This window comes from Ambystoma mexicanum, chromosome 6p, assembly GCF_040938575.1.
Source record: "Ambystoma mexicanum isolate Mex_15411 chromosome 6p, UKY_AmexF1_1, whole genome shotgun sequence".
NCBI classification, from domain to species: Eukaryota; Metazoa; Chordata; class Amphibia; order Caudata; family Ambystomatidae; genus Ambystoma; species Ambystoma mexicanum.
This window is the reverse complement of record NC_090935.1, coordinates 824,298,715-824,315,031: the sequence shown is the minus strand read 5'-3', so window position 1 is coordinate 824,315,031 and position 16,317 is coordinate 824,298,715. Positions and strand designations below refer to the sequence as shown.

At 46.4% G+C, this 16,317-nt stretch overlaps 1 protein-coding gene across 1 annotated transcript in view; it reads right to left on the bottom strand.

Annotated features, from left to right (window-relative positions):
* PPIP5K2 (diphosphoinositol pentakisphosphate kinase 2) overlaps window positions 1-16,317 on the bottom strand; it is a 2,362,281-nt gene that overhangs the window by 1,029,926 nt on the left and 1,316,038 nt on the right. Inside the window, exon 19 of the mRNA XM_069625464.1 lies at window positions 9,663-9,804. Coding sequence (XP_069481565.1) covers window positions 9,663-9,804 — 142 coding nt within the window. The remainder of the gene's footprint in view (window positions 1-9,662; window positions 9,805-16,317) is intronic.

Here is a 16,317-nt window from a genome sequence, read left to right as displayed (position 1 = left end):
GCTGTTAGGCTCAATTGCCTGACTACTGCTACTGCATGCCTCTTCAGCCCTCTTCCTCATCCCAGTACTTGTGGGATCATGGGACTCGCTGTCCCCAACAACAAAGTTAGTTTTCTTAGATAACTCCTGATTTTGAAGGTTAGAATTAGTTCCCTTAAAGTCATTTAAGATCAAATCATTATGAGAGGAAGACCGTATATTTAAGGCAATACTTTTAAATTCCTTTCCATTATACCATTGGGAGTAAGAAGGGTGTTTATCCAGAGATAAATTGAAAGGTCTTTCTGGGGTAAGCCTTTTTTAGATTTTATTGTACTTGTGATGTGAGGTTGGCATCATGGAAGGAGACACAGGCAACTGATTCAATGTGTAACAAAAGGCTTTTATCAAAGAGAATGTCAGGATGGTGTAAGGCCTAACTTGCCCTATGCTAAGGTGCATAGGGCATTGACCAAACTAAAGAAACTAAGGATAATCTGTGTCAGTGAGATCAACTGAAACGTCTGTCTGTGTGCAAAACCTATGCTTGCCCTCACAACTAAAACAGAACAATGTGGATGGATGTCAACCATAAACTAAACAGTGTTCCCAAAGTAAAGTTCTGAGCTATTTCCAAATTGGATTTACATCTTAATAGTCAGCTTCCTATATCCAAATGTCAACAAGTCTATCACAAAGTTCAAATTACCTTCTCTTCAACTTAAAGTAGTAAAGTTCCACACCTTTATAAATGTCAGGATGCCATTCCCCAAGTTCAATACAATTCCAGGGTAGTGAGTCTCAGGTTTCCCTTCCTCAAGTTCAATATCAAAAAGATGGCACAAAAGTATCTTGAAGCTTGGTCTTTAGATGACTTTCAGCAATTCTTCACAGCTCAGGGTTCCCTTCCCCAAGTCGCGTAGGCATCAATAGCAGTGTTCATCTCAACACAATAGCATGTCTCCTCTTGTTGGTGTATAGGGGGTTCTCTGGTCTTGGCATAGTTGTTAGACCGCACGGTCTACCCATTACAGGTCACACAACCAGGAACCTTGAATTATCTTCCAGTCATTTATTATTCAACATATAGGGGGCTTTCTTTGGGTGGTTCAATATTCAATAAACAAATGTTTCCTTAAAGGCAGCTTCTTGCTGTTTCATTCAGTTCAATATTCAAGATTAGCAGTTTGCTTATTTTCATTCAGTTCAATATTTCTTGTGGATTTTGCTCATACTTTTTCTTTCGCTTGACTCCCCTGCTTAAAAATAGGCATTCTTTCTTTCTACAGAGGCTTTCGGGAACGTATCTCTTGATACGCGACCACTCGGTTACTTACCATCACTTAGCCTTCTATTTTCATCATTGTTCGTTCGCTTAATGATGTTCAAAGATTAAGGGCGTGCATTTGTTCACACGCAATTAGTCAGTTACATTTTATTCACTTGCGCCTTGCACATGCCAGGTTCTGATTTGTTGAAACTCACTGGTTGTGTTCTTGGGTTCCCGCTGGAAATGAGTGAACCGTCTTTTCCTTGCTGGGTTAGGGCCTTGCCATCGGCCCTCAGACACTCCTGGGCTCCCTTCTCAGCCCAAGGGAACAAGCATTTCTCCAAACCACTTCAAAAGGGATCAGCATGCCTTCCGGCTCCCTTCTCTGGACTTCTGCTCACTGGAGACATGGCTGCATCGCCGCGTTTCTTCTCACGCCCTCACTTTGCAGATTCTCAGTGTCTCGTTCTCCACCGACTGGTCCTGGGTAACTCTGGCGTCTCAGCTGCTCTCCCAACTCGCTCACCTTCCTTCCAGTGACTACTCCTTTTATACTTTCCTGAGACTTTTATAGGTTGCAGGTAGGCATACTTGATTTTAATTGCCTGACTTTGCCTGAACCTATTGGTGGGACATAGAAGTTCAATATACTGGTGTGCCTCTTTCGTTATCTTCTTTGTCCCAGTACCAAAGTGGTGAGAGTAAGTGGTGTTCATTACTCTCAGTGGCTTCTTCCTCGTCTCAGTACCAGAGTGGATAAAGTGTGGAGTGTTCATTCCTCTCAGTTGTTTCTTCCACATATCAGTACTGTCATGTACCACAAGAGGGAAACTCCTTTACAATGACCCCTAAAGGATGGCAAAGGGTTATTATGGCTATTATAAGGACAAGGGGAATACCATGTTTTGTCCCAAAGTACTTCATCCCCAATCCTTCTCTTTTTCCTAACTTGTCTGGTGTGATAATATCTCCTGTCCGCCTCAGGGCCAAGAGAACAAGGAGAATATTATCCCATAACCACCTCCGGTATAGGGGTTCCTTCCTGACAGGACAGTGTGGAATACCGCATCTTACCTAAGGGCATCCCACCTCTAATCCCCAAAAACCCTCATCCTGGTGGTCTGTAACGCTCACCTGATTCCCGCAGAGGCGCCGGTCTTGACTGGGTGAATGCCATATCTTCAAAGGTGATGTGTAACACACGGTTGGCTCTTTGGGCTGGACCTCTGTGCACTGTATGTCTGACTCGAAGAGTAAGATGTCTGCAGATAGAAAATATGGGATTAATGAACTGGGGTTATTGGGTGCCTCTCTCCTCTTCCCTTTCTCTTCTCCTGTAGAACCCCAAAGGTTAACACCCTCACCTTAGGTAAGTGAACGCCGAGCTCTCCATCTGCCTCGGGGCAGGGTGCCGTAACCAGTTTCTTCACTGGATAAGGGTGCAGGCCTCTTGTCCTCAGAGGACTGCTGTCCGTCGTTAACTGCACGAACGGTAAGTTCTGGGCACTTCAAATGTCTTAAAAGTCTTTTGTAATGATATCTCTTGTTTTGCAGGGTTCCGGCGATGGCGGATGGCGGGCTGATGAGAGTTGAGGATCGAACCCGCGTAAGGAATAGAAGCGCCTGGAAGCACGTAAGTAAGCGCTTGTAGCCTGCTTCACGATGCGCACTAACTGTCCCTTTTATCTTGCAGGTACAAGTTCGGAGCTTTAGAGAAGCTGAAGGGTGCTGGAATACCCACTGGATTCGGCGTGGGAAGGAGTAATGGCACGTGAGTAATAAAGTTGCCCAATGTCTTTAAACGCACCTTCTTTTGTCTTTCAGATGCGGGATGCAGCGCCGAAGGCCTCCGGAGCGTGCGAAGAGCTGGTAAGCTTTTGTCTTTCAGATGCCGGAATGCAGTGCGAAGACCTCCGGAACATGCGAAGAGTAGGTAAGCCTTTGTCTTTCAGATGCCGGAATGCAGCGCAAGGCGTTGGTGACAGCTGATGGACCAGGTAAGAGATGTGCTGCCACTGAAGACCGTAGTGCTAACCTGTTCTCTCTTTTTCTTTACAGGTGCTGCTGAAGACTGGATTCCAGGATGGTAAGCCTTTGTTCCCTTAGGCCCAGGATCAGAAGCAGAAGACACGATGAGCGTTCTGCTGCAGAGAATGCAGAATAACGCAAAGCAAGATTCATCCATCGGGTGTGGTTTAAATAGCCTCCTGTAGTGCTTAAGTGTCTCCTTCCACAGCCACGCCTAAGAAAAGAGTTCCTGCTTTCCAGAAGAGTTCCAGTGTTCTGAACCTAGGGAGTGGCTCCTGCCCCACCCAACAGGAAAAGTAGTCCCAAACAGAAGAGGATCAGGGGTTCAACTGGCAGGTAAGTAAGCAGCATGGTCTGCTGCAGGTATGTCCACCCAAGCATTATGAGCCCTTCGCTTCCAGCGCTGGGACTGGGCATCTTTATGAGCCTGGTGCCACTGGCGCCAGGACAGGGTCCAAAAGGTCCCAATTGGGACTGGCTGGCACTCGGAACCGGGGTTATGGGTCTGCTTCCAAGGGAGTCGGGCAAGTCCTGATCTTTTGGAAGCAGAGATCATGAGATGGTCCCCCCCTTGCTTGTCCACCCCCAGGGGCAGGACCCAAAAGTGATGGCCCTTCCCTGGCCACCTGTAAAGAGGATCCAAGGGGAGTGGATGTGAGAACACCCTCAGGTTTCTCACACTGCTCAGAGTCAAAGATTTTATATGCGATTCAGGGACATCATAATAACAGTAAGCCATTACCTGTTTTGGCAATTTAGAAGGATGTTCCCTTTCAAAGGACATATACCATGTCTCACCCCACGAGATCTCCTAAACATCCTGGGCCTCGTCTCCTCCCAGGTGATACTCCCGCAGTACACCACCACCAAGGTCACGATCAGGAAGCATCTGCCTTTCCTTGGCCACCTGGAAGGAGACTTTAGGCAGGGTTTCAGTGAGGGATCCGTAGGATTCTTCACACCAGGCACTGCGCCGATGAACTGGAGTTTCTGTGTTGGTGTGATATGTGACTTCTGGATGTTTAGAGAGAAGTCCAACTTGTCAAGTCCATCATCTCTGCCCGTGACAGGCCTGCGGGAGCTGTGCCGTCCTCCCCAAAGGGGCGTACCATGTATTATCTCTTCGCGTTGAGGATAAACTGAAAGAATGTTTAGGCAGCTTTTGCACAGCCAGGCCCAGCGACTTGGAAACTTGCTTAGAGTCCTTAAACTTTTCCAGGGATTCGTCAGCCCTCAGACCGAAAAGGTGCTCACCAATCGAAGGTTATGTCCAGCAACTTCACCTGGACACTTGGCGAGAGCCCCGAACTGTGCAGATAGGCTGTCATCTTTGGTGACAGCATGCAGCTGTGTCATCTTTGGTGACATGGCTGGGACATTGGAACTTGAATATAGAATTAAATTAAGCTTGTGGGGAGTGCGTTGCAGCATAAGCTGGCGAGATCCGCTTAACGTAATGATCCTAAAATAGATGAAGGGGAGCACCTGGGCGGCATCCCTTGAACCCACTAGTAGCACACTTAGTTAGGTCACTGTTGATGGAGCTGGGCATTTGTTGGGGTAGGGTAGGGTAGGGTAGGGCGGGGGGAGGGGTTGGGTTGTGTGCAGTAGGGTGGAGTTGGGGAACAGAGGGGGAGGGAACTGTTGAGGTTGGGAAGAGTAAGAGTCGGAAAACGGGTTGTCAAGGGAAGCACCAAAGGGAGGGGTGGATTGGGAGCATACCGAGCAGATGGCATTGGGTAGTCTTAGAGTGGTGACCTGGAACGTGCGGGGCCTCAATAATTACCTAAAACGCAATAAAGTGATGTTGTACCTTAAAAGGATGCATATTGACATAGCCTTGCTACAGGAGACTCACCTCACAAAGGAGAAGCTGCAGGTGGTCAGGAGAAAATGGAAGGCTAATGTCATGGGGGCCACGTATTCGGCATATGCAAGAGGGGTGATCACATGGGTGGCGCCGCACGTGCTGTTTCAGGTGCTCAGCTCTACAATAGACCCAGAGGGCAGAATGGTGGTGGTGTCGGGGCTTCTGGAGAACAGAGAAGTGCACATCATAAATCTTTACGCCCCTAACCATGATACGGCGGCTTATTTTAGGTCCCTCTATGGCAAGATTAGCCCCCTGGTGGGTGGTGCGACGGTGTGGGGGGGAGACTTTAATTGTATTCTGAATCCTAGAATAGATAGGTCAGATGACACATCAGAGAAACAGGTGCCAGCGGCTAAAGCGCTGGGGACAATGCTGAAAGACCTAGGCCTAGAAGATGTGTGGAGAAGGCTGCATCCAATGGACAGGCAATATTCGCACTACGCAGCACCACATGACTTACACACGAGGCTGGATTATGTGTTTGCTGCTGCCGAGATAATGGAAGAAATGGTGGAAGCGGAATATAAGGCCCGGGTATTATTTGACCACTCGCCTTTGGTTGTAGAGTGGCGACATCAACCCCCCCCAGAGCGCGGATCCCGACATGGAGACTTAGAACTGAAGCATTACAAGATGCAGGGTTTCGAGAAGATTTGAGGGAGGCCATTGAGGAATATTTTGAAATAAACAGAGGTAGTGTACGCTCTGTGGAAACAGTATGGGAGGCGTTTAAGGTGGTGGTGCGTGGGGTAGCTATAGCGAAATCTAAAGGGCTCCAGGGAGGCATTGAACGGGAACTTCAGGAAACAGAAAGAGAGCTGGAGGGTCTTACACAAAATGAGGAGATCACCCGTGAGAACAGTGTCAAGATAAAGGACTTACAGTTAACCTGCAGTGGACTCTGGGATAGATTATGTAAATTAAATTATAAGAAATACACGGAGAGGCTACATGCAGGGGGGGGATAAGCCGGGTAGACTGCTGGCCTGGCTGTACAAGAGTGAGACCCCCCGCTCGGTGATTAGAGAGATTAAGGATGGGGAAGGCCGAATCCGCAATACCCAGGAGGGGGTAAACGAAGAGTTCCTCAAGTATTCTAGACATTTATACGAGGACACGGGGGAGGATAGGAGTCAAGACATACTGGATACAATAGAGGATATAGGGCTGCCCACCCTGGATGACCTAGAACATGTGGAGCTGGAGGCCCCGTGACCTCAGATGAACTGGAGGTGGTAAACCAACAGCTGCCCACATGTAAAGCACCCGGGTCAGACGGGTTGCCTAGCGAGTTTTACAAGACATATAAACAGGAGCTACTCCAGCCGTTGCTTGCCGTGTTTAATGAAGCCTATTAGCGGGGGGAACTGCCATCGTCCCTCCGCGAGGCAGTGATCGTCCCACTCTTGAAGCCAGGCAAGCCGGCAGTGGAGTGTGGGTCCTACAGACCCTTGTCGATGCTCAATCAGGACAGTAAAATACTTACGGCGGTACTAGCCAACAGACAGAAGAGGGTGATCGGTAAGCTGATACACCCAGACCATACGGGCTATGTCCCTGGTAGGAATATTACAGACAACCATAGGAGGCTGCACCATATTATTGATTACACCAAGGAAGATAAGGGCGAGTTGGCTATCGTGTCGCTAGACGCGGTTAAAGCCTTTGACTCTGTGCGGTGGCCATGGCGGAAAGCGACCCTGAAAGGATACGGAATGGGATCTGGATATATCAGGTGGGTTCAGATGTTGTATAGCACCCCGATAGCGAGAGTAAAAACAGGATCCTCAATCTCAGATAAATGGCAACTTAGCAGGGGGACCAGACAGGGATGTCCCTGGTCACCCATGTTATAAATCCTGGTATTAGAGCCGTTAGCAATAGGCCTACGACAACAATACAGAGAGGTGGGGATACGTACAATAAGTGGTACACACCTGGTGTCGCTGTATGCAGATGACATGCTCCTTTATTTGCGCTACCCGGAAGAGAACCTGGAATATGTGCTGGAGGTGATGGACCGCTATGGCACCCTCTCGGGCATATCGGTAAACCCCGGAAGTCTAGTTTGTTTCCTCTAGGAAGGTACAAGAGTGTCCCATTGGAGAGGCTGCCTATCCTGCCAATACCCTGGCAGACTATGACATTTAGGTATCTGGGAGTAAACATCTATCATAGGACCGAGACAGAGCACAAACATAATACAGAGAAAGCAATTGAGGGAGTTAAGAACAGTATGGTGTTCTGGTCCAGATTACCCCTATCTATGATGGGGAGAGCGGACCTGCTCAAAATGGTGGTTTTGCCCAGACTCTTGCATTTTTTTGTGAATGTCCCGTATGTGATTCCCAGAAGCCTTTTCGTGAGACTTCATGGCATGTGAAGGAGCTTCATATGGGGTAAACTCCAGGAATAGGGTGGCCTTGTGGAAACTACAGAACTCGTGTGACAAGGGGGGTATAAACCTGCCAAACTTTGAACTTTATTATCTGGCGGGGCAGCTGTTGTTTGTGGCTAGGTGGTTGTCGGCAGAGGACTCGGCGGAAGCTAGGCTTTTGCAGGGCGACTCTGCTCCATACTTTTTCAGAGAGATGGTGTGGCTACAAAAGAGTAAAATGGTGGGAAGAGGGAGGCTACTGAAACTGGGCTGGGAGATCTGGCGCAGAACGTGGAGAACGGTGGGCGACCCAGATCCGCTCTCTCAGCAGACCCCGCTAGTGGCGCTATGCGGGAACGACTCTCGATTGCTTCAGGCGGTTCGTAGATACTGGGAACGGGTAGGCTTGGCCACCCTCGAGGATATATGGCAAGAAGGGGAGGCATTGGAATTTCAGAGGTTGCAGGAAGAGACAGGGGTGCATAGAGGCCAATATATAACCTACACCAGGCTCACGAAGAGGGTGAGGGAGAGATGGCCTGAGACGAGGCTGGCGGAGAACCCTGATGCCGCCCTGGAAATGGTGTATGACGTCTCAGAGGGCGGGCACGAAATATCCAGGATATATGAGCTCTTGAGAGCGAAGGCGGGGAAGGAGCTGCTCCAACTAAGACTGGACTGGGAGGATGAAGTAGGAGGACCCATGAGAGAGGGGCAATGGGAGAGAGCTCAGAGGTACCATAAAAAGGTGTCCCGGAATGCGAGACTCCAGCAGATCCAGTTGTATGTCACTCACAGGGCTCATCTGACTCCCGGGAAAATAGCCAGGTTCGGAGGATCTACTATACAGAAATGCCCCAGATGTGGGGAGGTAGAAGCAGGGCTTTTGCATATGTTCTGGGCTTGCCCTGAGGTGCACAGATTTTGGGATGAAATAAAAACTAAAATGGCCGGTGGGGAAGTGGTGCTGGATGTGGGGTCGGCTTGTGCATGCATGCTCGGGATCTTTCCCACGCCACGTAATCTAAAGCACATAAGCAAGATGAAGGACTTGGCTTATATCCTGGCCAAGCGCAGGATAGCAATGGGCTGGAAGGCGGCCCTTAGACCTAGGGTGGAGATATGGTGGGCGGACCTCCTGAGATAGGCGGCAGCGGAAACCGCAGTATGGTTTGAAGCCGTTATCAGGGGGGGAGAGGAAGAAACGGGGCCCCTGATAGCCTGGCGACAATTAGTGACATCTATGGCAGACCCCCACCAGGTCAATAATGAAACAGAAGACTCAGATGAGTCTACAAGCACAGTGATGGATGAGCCGGCTCAGGTTTATGGGGTGGGAAGGAGAAGGACAAAGAATAACATTGTATAAAGTGATGGTTTGATATTGATTTATATGTCCTGAAAAGTTGTATTGTTTGTTGTTCTGTTTGGTTAAAATAAAAATACATTTTAAAAAAACTATACAAGTGAAATACTGCTGTATGATACATTGTCACCAATGGCAGACAGGTGAAAATGAAAATCAGAAAAGTGGACCTGTGTAACTTTAATTTTAGCAACATGTTATCTCTCTACTGACTGAATTTGGCAAAAAAGCTCATAATTTTAGTTGTTGAGAATGTACTTTTTACTAGTCTGGATATAGTTGAAATTGCCAAATACTGCAGCAAGATGTCTACTAAAGCAGACCTACAGAACACCTTTAGCAAACAGGTACACTCATAGGTAATAACTTCCTTTTGACAGCTTTTGTCAACAAAACTGAAATGTTCGCTATAACTCCTGGAACAAGCTGCATTCAGAAAAGACTTGAAATTCATAAACCTGCTCATCGTGCTATTACTGTTTTAAGGTACAGTGTGTCATTTTTATGAACTTCCACCTCTTACTTTGACGTGCCACAAAGAATGTATGGTTTTTATACTGAAATGGTGTGTAAGGGTTTATGGGCAGTTGTAGCAGTCAAATTGCATTGATAAAACTGCATTCACAACCAACCACAATCATCCATTTTAAAAGTTGACAACCAAAGGGCATAGCACAGCAGCACTGAAATACTGCTAAATTGGTTAAATATGTATGGGCTATAAGTTTACTTTAAGAGATAGAACCACAAAAATATTACACCACAGTACCTGATGATTTTGGATCCTCCATTCGATGTCTGATTTGAGAAGTTAGACTTTGTATCAAAGAGTACACCTTGTCACAAGTTTTTACTGGATTTTTAATTATCTGCATAGATTTGATCAACGAGATGCTTCCAGTTGGTGTGAGCTGTAAAATGCCAGGATATAAAACATGGAAGGAGCACTCATGAATAAAATGCCCTTAACTAAACAGCTGATTTTGAGACAAAGTAATGATAAATTAACATTAATTATGTTTGTTAGTGATATAAAAGCAGACAGCTAAAACATGAGCCTTCTATAAATACATATTTTTTACACTTTATTCTAGATCCTCTGCCTAAAGCATGCCATTTCCTTTGATATTAGAAGCCAACATATAAACTGAACAAACATGCGAAAAAAGAGACTCTTCTGGAGACTTGCGCCACGTTTGGTATTGTGTGAAAATACTTATTCCACACAGTCATACGTCTGACTGTGTTTTTTATTTCCACAAACACGTTCTTTCAACAGTATTGTTTCCCAAATTATTAAGTATTCACAATGTATTCAATTGCCCCCTTCTGATGACACGTGTTTCGGCCTACTTGGCCTTTATCAAATCAGGGCATATAACATATCCATCCTTAGGTGCCTTTTTGATAGAATTATCCTTGTCATGTGTCCTTTGGTATGGTTCCCTGTGCAGCGTAATAACCAGACTCCTTCCGCGTATCGATCTACCAACTAATAAACTGAACAATTTGTAACATCAAAATACATTTGATCATTGACTGGTTGACAGCAGAAGGTATCTGGTTTCAAATCATTTTCTTGAAACTAGTGTTAGATTGTTTCTCATTTCCCTGTGTTCAATGTATGAAAGACGGACTGAACACCTGCAAGCTTTTCCTTTGCTGGACTTGGGAAGGGCATATGAAAACAGGTGCTGAAGAAGCTGGCCTTAAACAAACCTACTCGCCCAACTTAGCGCTGACATACCACGTGTATGGAATGGGTCTCAGCTTGAGGCCCAGATTACAGCATTGGGAAGAGAAAGGGATAATGATGCGGGGAGATGTTTGAGATTAGAACCTTGCTACCTTTTGGTGAGTTACAAGTTTGATACGATTTGGTGCTATGACAATTCCTGACATATGCAGCTATCAAATATTGCTAGGAAACAATGTCTGTCACTGTCTTCTGAATCTGAGATTGATGACTTATTGTGTAGGATGTATGATATAACAAACGAAGCAGGAACTAAATCACATTTATATAGGATTATTGCTCTACAGAGCAAGGGTGAGCTTCCGATCAGAGCCAACTGGGAAAAGGTTTTGGGCGTTTCAATAGATGACGAGACCAGGATGAGGTTACTACTATACCCGAAACAGGTATCACGAAATGTGAGATTTGAACTGTCTCAATATAACATGCTACACAGGGTTTACTTGATCCCGGCGCAACTGGCAAAAATATTCTAGAATCAATCCTCTAAGTGTTATAGATATACGAAAGGACATGCAGGGATGGTACATGTATTTTGAGATTTGCCAAAAGTCTAGATATTCTGAGCAGGTGTATACAAAAAATTGCAAGAGCTATACACTGTCAACCCAAGGTCTGCCTTTTGGGAATGTACCCTAGAGACGGTTCCAAGGTCCTGAAACATATACTCAAGTTTGTGCATCTAGCATTTGTGTTAAAGTGCAGGATTGTGCTAGCTTGGAAAGATGAGAGGGGCCTTCCGATTGTTAAGTGGTTGTTTTCTATTTGTAATTTTAAATTTGTGAAAAGTTAAATAACTGAAGCACACTATTAATAAAAATAAATAAAGTGGTTACTGGACCTAAAAAGGCTGTAACAGCAGTTTGGATGAAATCTAGAGCTAACAAGGGCGGTGCTAGCGCTGATTCACTAATGGCCTAGAATTGGTTGACGCAGTCACCTTTCCATCTGTTTGATGATAAACCACTGTGAGCGATAGGCCCTCCCAGCAGAAACTATTTACTGACAAGAATTGCTGACAGCAAGTATGTTTTTTTTGCCTGGGTAGCCGGCCCTCTGAGACCCCTTGATGTAGGCTGGCCTTTGGAGCACAGTGGCCGCTGGAGAGTATATTACACCTGGACAGGCATGGGGTTGTGTTAACATTGGCGAGGGATGGGACAATTAGAAATTCAGATATGTTGTCTATATAGGTAAATGTGTTGTTTGAACATATGCTGTTGATTATTGATATGGTGACAATTTGAAAACCAATAAAGACATTTTAAAAACAAAACAGTTGTAGCAGGGACTATGCTCTATTACCTGTGGCTCACCAGATGTTTTGGATTACAACTCTAGGATCTCTCACCACTGGGCTAGGGTTGATGGGATTTGTAGTCCTCAACATCGGGTGAGCCAAAGGTTTGCAGACCCCTTAATTAGGGCAGAGGTCTGCAACCTTTGGCTCTCCAGTTGCTTTACCCTACAGCTCCCATGGCTCTCCGCCATTTTTTATTTTTGTATTTTTTAAAAAAAATGTATAAAAATAAATCAAACAAATCAGGACATTAGAACAAATAAACATATCACGGTCAGAGAGGAATGAAGCGGGTTCCATCAAATATCAAAGACTGAGCGCACAAAACAGCACATTACATATTTCACATTGGAGTGTCAACCACCCTTACTATGGTGATACATTCAGGCAGCATCCGACAATGCAGCCCAGATTTTCCCAAACTTATCGGGGCACTCCTTGTCCCTATATATCCTTTCCTCCACAGCCATACATCCGTCTATATCCAGTACCCATTTGGACACCTTAGGGATTCCCCAGCTCATGGCAATGTTCTGTTTTGTGATTATCAAAGCATTTGTGATAAATACTGTTTCGCATCTTGAACATGCTGTGTCCCCCTCAGACCCCAAGCAACAGTAATTTGCCTCCAACAGGATCGGGTCTGAGATTACAGCAGACACTTTCTCTACCAAATTCCGCCAGGACTGGATTCGCGAACAAGCCCAAATGAAAGATTTGGAATGACCTCTGCTCCGTGCGACAGCGTACACAGGTAGGGTCAGCAGCTATCATACGCCCAGGAACGTGGAAGTTGTGGCAAAGATGGAAGATGGGCAGCCGCCATTAGTTGTGCTGTCGTGCATCTAGACGCAACAAACGCGCATTCTAGTCTTTCTGGGCAAGATGGCGAGGTTCTTATACACTTTCCTTCCGGCAACCCATCGCGTTGCAACTGCAGTGTCTCTGCTAACTGCTACTCCAACGCTCTGTGCTTTTCACTCGTTCCACACGCAAATACTATTCTTTCCTCTGCGCCTCTCTCTCTGGCACCTCTCTGCAGTTTCCTCTGCTACCGCGTTCCTCGCGGCTTTCTCCAACCGTTCACACTGCTTTCCGTACTCTATCCCTCTTCCTGCTTACCAGGTCTACATTCTGTTAGGACCTGCCTTCTTTTGCGCTGCTTACTTTTGTACGCTTGCTATCGGAGTTACCTTCTCTGGATTCCCCCACCCTACCTGAGATCAAGAGGTGGAGTCTACTCCTAGCCTTCATTCTTCGATTCCGGAGGGCCGCTTCTAAACCACCATCCTTGCTGAGTACCCCGCCTCTTGGGGTTTTTTGTGCCAGATTGGCTTTTTCAGATCCGGCTACCCTGGAAGGGGAGTCACGTTGTTACAGTCGAAGAAAGATGGTAACAGTGGCTTCCTACTGAGGTAGAACACAATTTATAAAAAAACAAGAGACTTTAACACCCGGAGAAGATCCTTGAAGGAAGAATTCAACACGGAATCGTCAGACACAGACGAGGAGGGAGAACTCAGTGCATCAGGGGAAGAGAATACTGAACTTTACAGCAGCACAGACCCAACTAAACAATACTTCTCTCATGTGATACGTTCTGTACAGGATCTTCAATTTTACTAGTCTAAATCTGGATGATATGGCTACCTCGGAAGACGACATAAGGGCTTCTTGCCATTTGTCTGCTTCCAAGGGGCCACATCTCCCTCCCACTTAGCTTTAAAGCCCCTGAGAAGGTTGTCTGATATATTTGCATAGCGTTGGTACAAGGTGGAGACAGCCTTCCCAACTAGATGTTCAGCAGTAACATTCACCTCCACATATGAGTGCGCCGGGTAATCACAAGTCCCATGAAATTGTACCCACATGGCACGCCTGAACCAGAAGTACTGATATATATCCCACTCTGTTAGCTGGGAGCTTTGCTGTAGTTCCCGAAAATGAGCCTATGCGCCCCCTCCACAAGCACATCCGCCAGAACGCAAATACCTTTGCCATAACCTTGGGAATGGAATGACATTTTTGACAATTCTCGGTTGTGACATAATGGCGTCTGCAACGTAATGATCCCATACTAACCCATTGCCTCCCTCGCCAATTGCTGCGATATTGAAAGCAGGTCCTTCCTGACTATCTGACCATAAAGTATCTGGAATGGGTCATATTAGGTCAATGCGGCGCATTCCAGCCCAATATGTGGGCTATATGCTATGTGCATCCCCATGTACCCACCGGCAATTGTGAAGCCCAATATTTTTTTCAATATCATATCATGTTACGGGAGCCCTTTCCCACCATCCCACAGAGTTCTACAAATTGTGCAGAGCTATCCTAGGCTCCTCCACAGCAGCTTCTGCAATGATTCTTCAATCAGTGGAAATTGTCGCTACCCAGGGTGTTTTTCAAAATGTAAAGCAGTCTTGGTAACATCATCATCTTAAACATGGGTCCCTGCAATGTCTCCCAAGGCACCTCCCAAATTCTGCCAGAAAACCATTGGGTCCTGGAGTCTTCCCAGATTGGAGCACTGCCACCATATCTTCCTGGATGATCTCTTTCTTGAGGTCATTCATCTGCGAGTTTGCATTTTGAGGGAGGGGTCCCCAGTCTGTCGGTATGGCATCCCCAGTCCGTCGGTATGGCATACAGTTTCTTGAAATAAGCTGCAAAAACATAAGAGATCTGACTGTACCCATTCTCCCGATTCGTTATTAATTCCTTGTACACATATCGAGGGCTTGTCCCTCCATTCCAATCACGCTGGTAGTTTCGCTGCTTTGTCGTCCACCTCGTATACCCAAGTTTGTGATGCCAAGTAGGCATCCTTTGCCGCGTTGGTAACTACGGTGCAGGTAGTATCTCTTGCTATCAATAGCGCGTGTTGCAAGTTTCTAGAATAGTCTTCCAGGAACACACTTTGCAAGCGCAAGACCTAAGAGGTTGTACCACAATTTCTTTCTTGCGTCTGTCTTCTCCCAAAGTGTTGCAGGACTTTCCCTGGACGGGGTATTTAATTCAAAGTATTCTTTCGTTTTATCTTTACATTTCTCAACCATGTACAGGAACCCCAACCCAAGTGATAAGCATTCAGGTGCCAAGACAAACAGGACGACCCAGCAGTCGACTCCAGTGAGAGCAGCAGAAATTCCCCTTGCCAAAATGTGTGCGTCCAACACTATTATTATTGGAGGTGGGCACAAAGAGGTAATCCATCCATGAGAGGGAAAGATGCACCCCAGAATGAAAGGAGAAACCAAACTCAGAAGGATGCTTATCACGCCAACATTCACCAAGTCATTGGCACCAGCAAATTGACACAACAGTGATTGCTTCGTACGGTTCTTTTGCAGGCTCAGGAATCTGTTCTAACCACCATCAATCACATCGTTAAGATCACACCCCACCACCCATCTATTTACATTATGCTGAACGAATAGGCCCTGAATCTCATACGGGAGCTCCCTCTGCAGAGGTGGAGGAGCACAGATGTTCAGCAACCACTACACCTCCCCTCTAAGGGAGCCCGTCACCAGCACAAACCAACCCCTAGCATCACAAACCATCACCAGGACCTCAAATCGCATGCGCTTGCGCATTAGTACCATGACTCCACGTGTCCCCTGTGAAACCCAGTATGGACACACAGGTTAATTGGACATCTGGAAAAATATGCCAGTCTGGATCAGTCAGTTGTGTTTCTTGTAAGAAAGCAAACGTGGGTCTGTACCTATTCAGCAATTGCAGGACCATCCTCCTTTTGATGTTGTCACATAAGCTGTTAACATTCCAAGACATCTTCGCAACTTTCCGGTCTAATTCATCAACCATCATCACTTATGTAGAATCTACCCTTCCTTGTGTGAGAGGAACAATTCAAGTAGCCCTTAAACAGGCAATAGTATCTCCTATTTTGAGGATGCCTATGCTGGACCCAGCAGGCCCAGCTAACTTTCAGCGAATTTCCTTGCTGAGGTTTTTGATGAAGGCTTTGGAAGCAATTGTCACCCGCCGGCTCAGAGACTTTCTCGAGCATTAAAAACATTCTTGACCTATTCCAGTCCGGTTTTAGATCAGCAATGGGTACGGACGGAGTCGTGCTTGTTTCTGTCATTGACGACCTGATCATGATTGTGGCCCGGGGCGGAGTTGGGTTTCTGCTCCTGCTTGATCTCTCTGCAGTGTTCAAAAGAATTGACCATGCTATCCTGTGTCGCCACCTTGGGGAGATTGGGATAGGAGGACCGGCTCTCTCCTAGTTTGGAGCCTTTCTTGACAATCATATGCAGGTGCTCTCCTTCCCCCCTTTTGCTTCTACACCATCTCGGTTGACCTGTGGGGGGTCTGCCATCTCCCCCCTGCTATTTA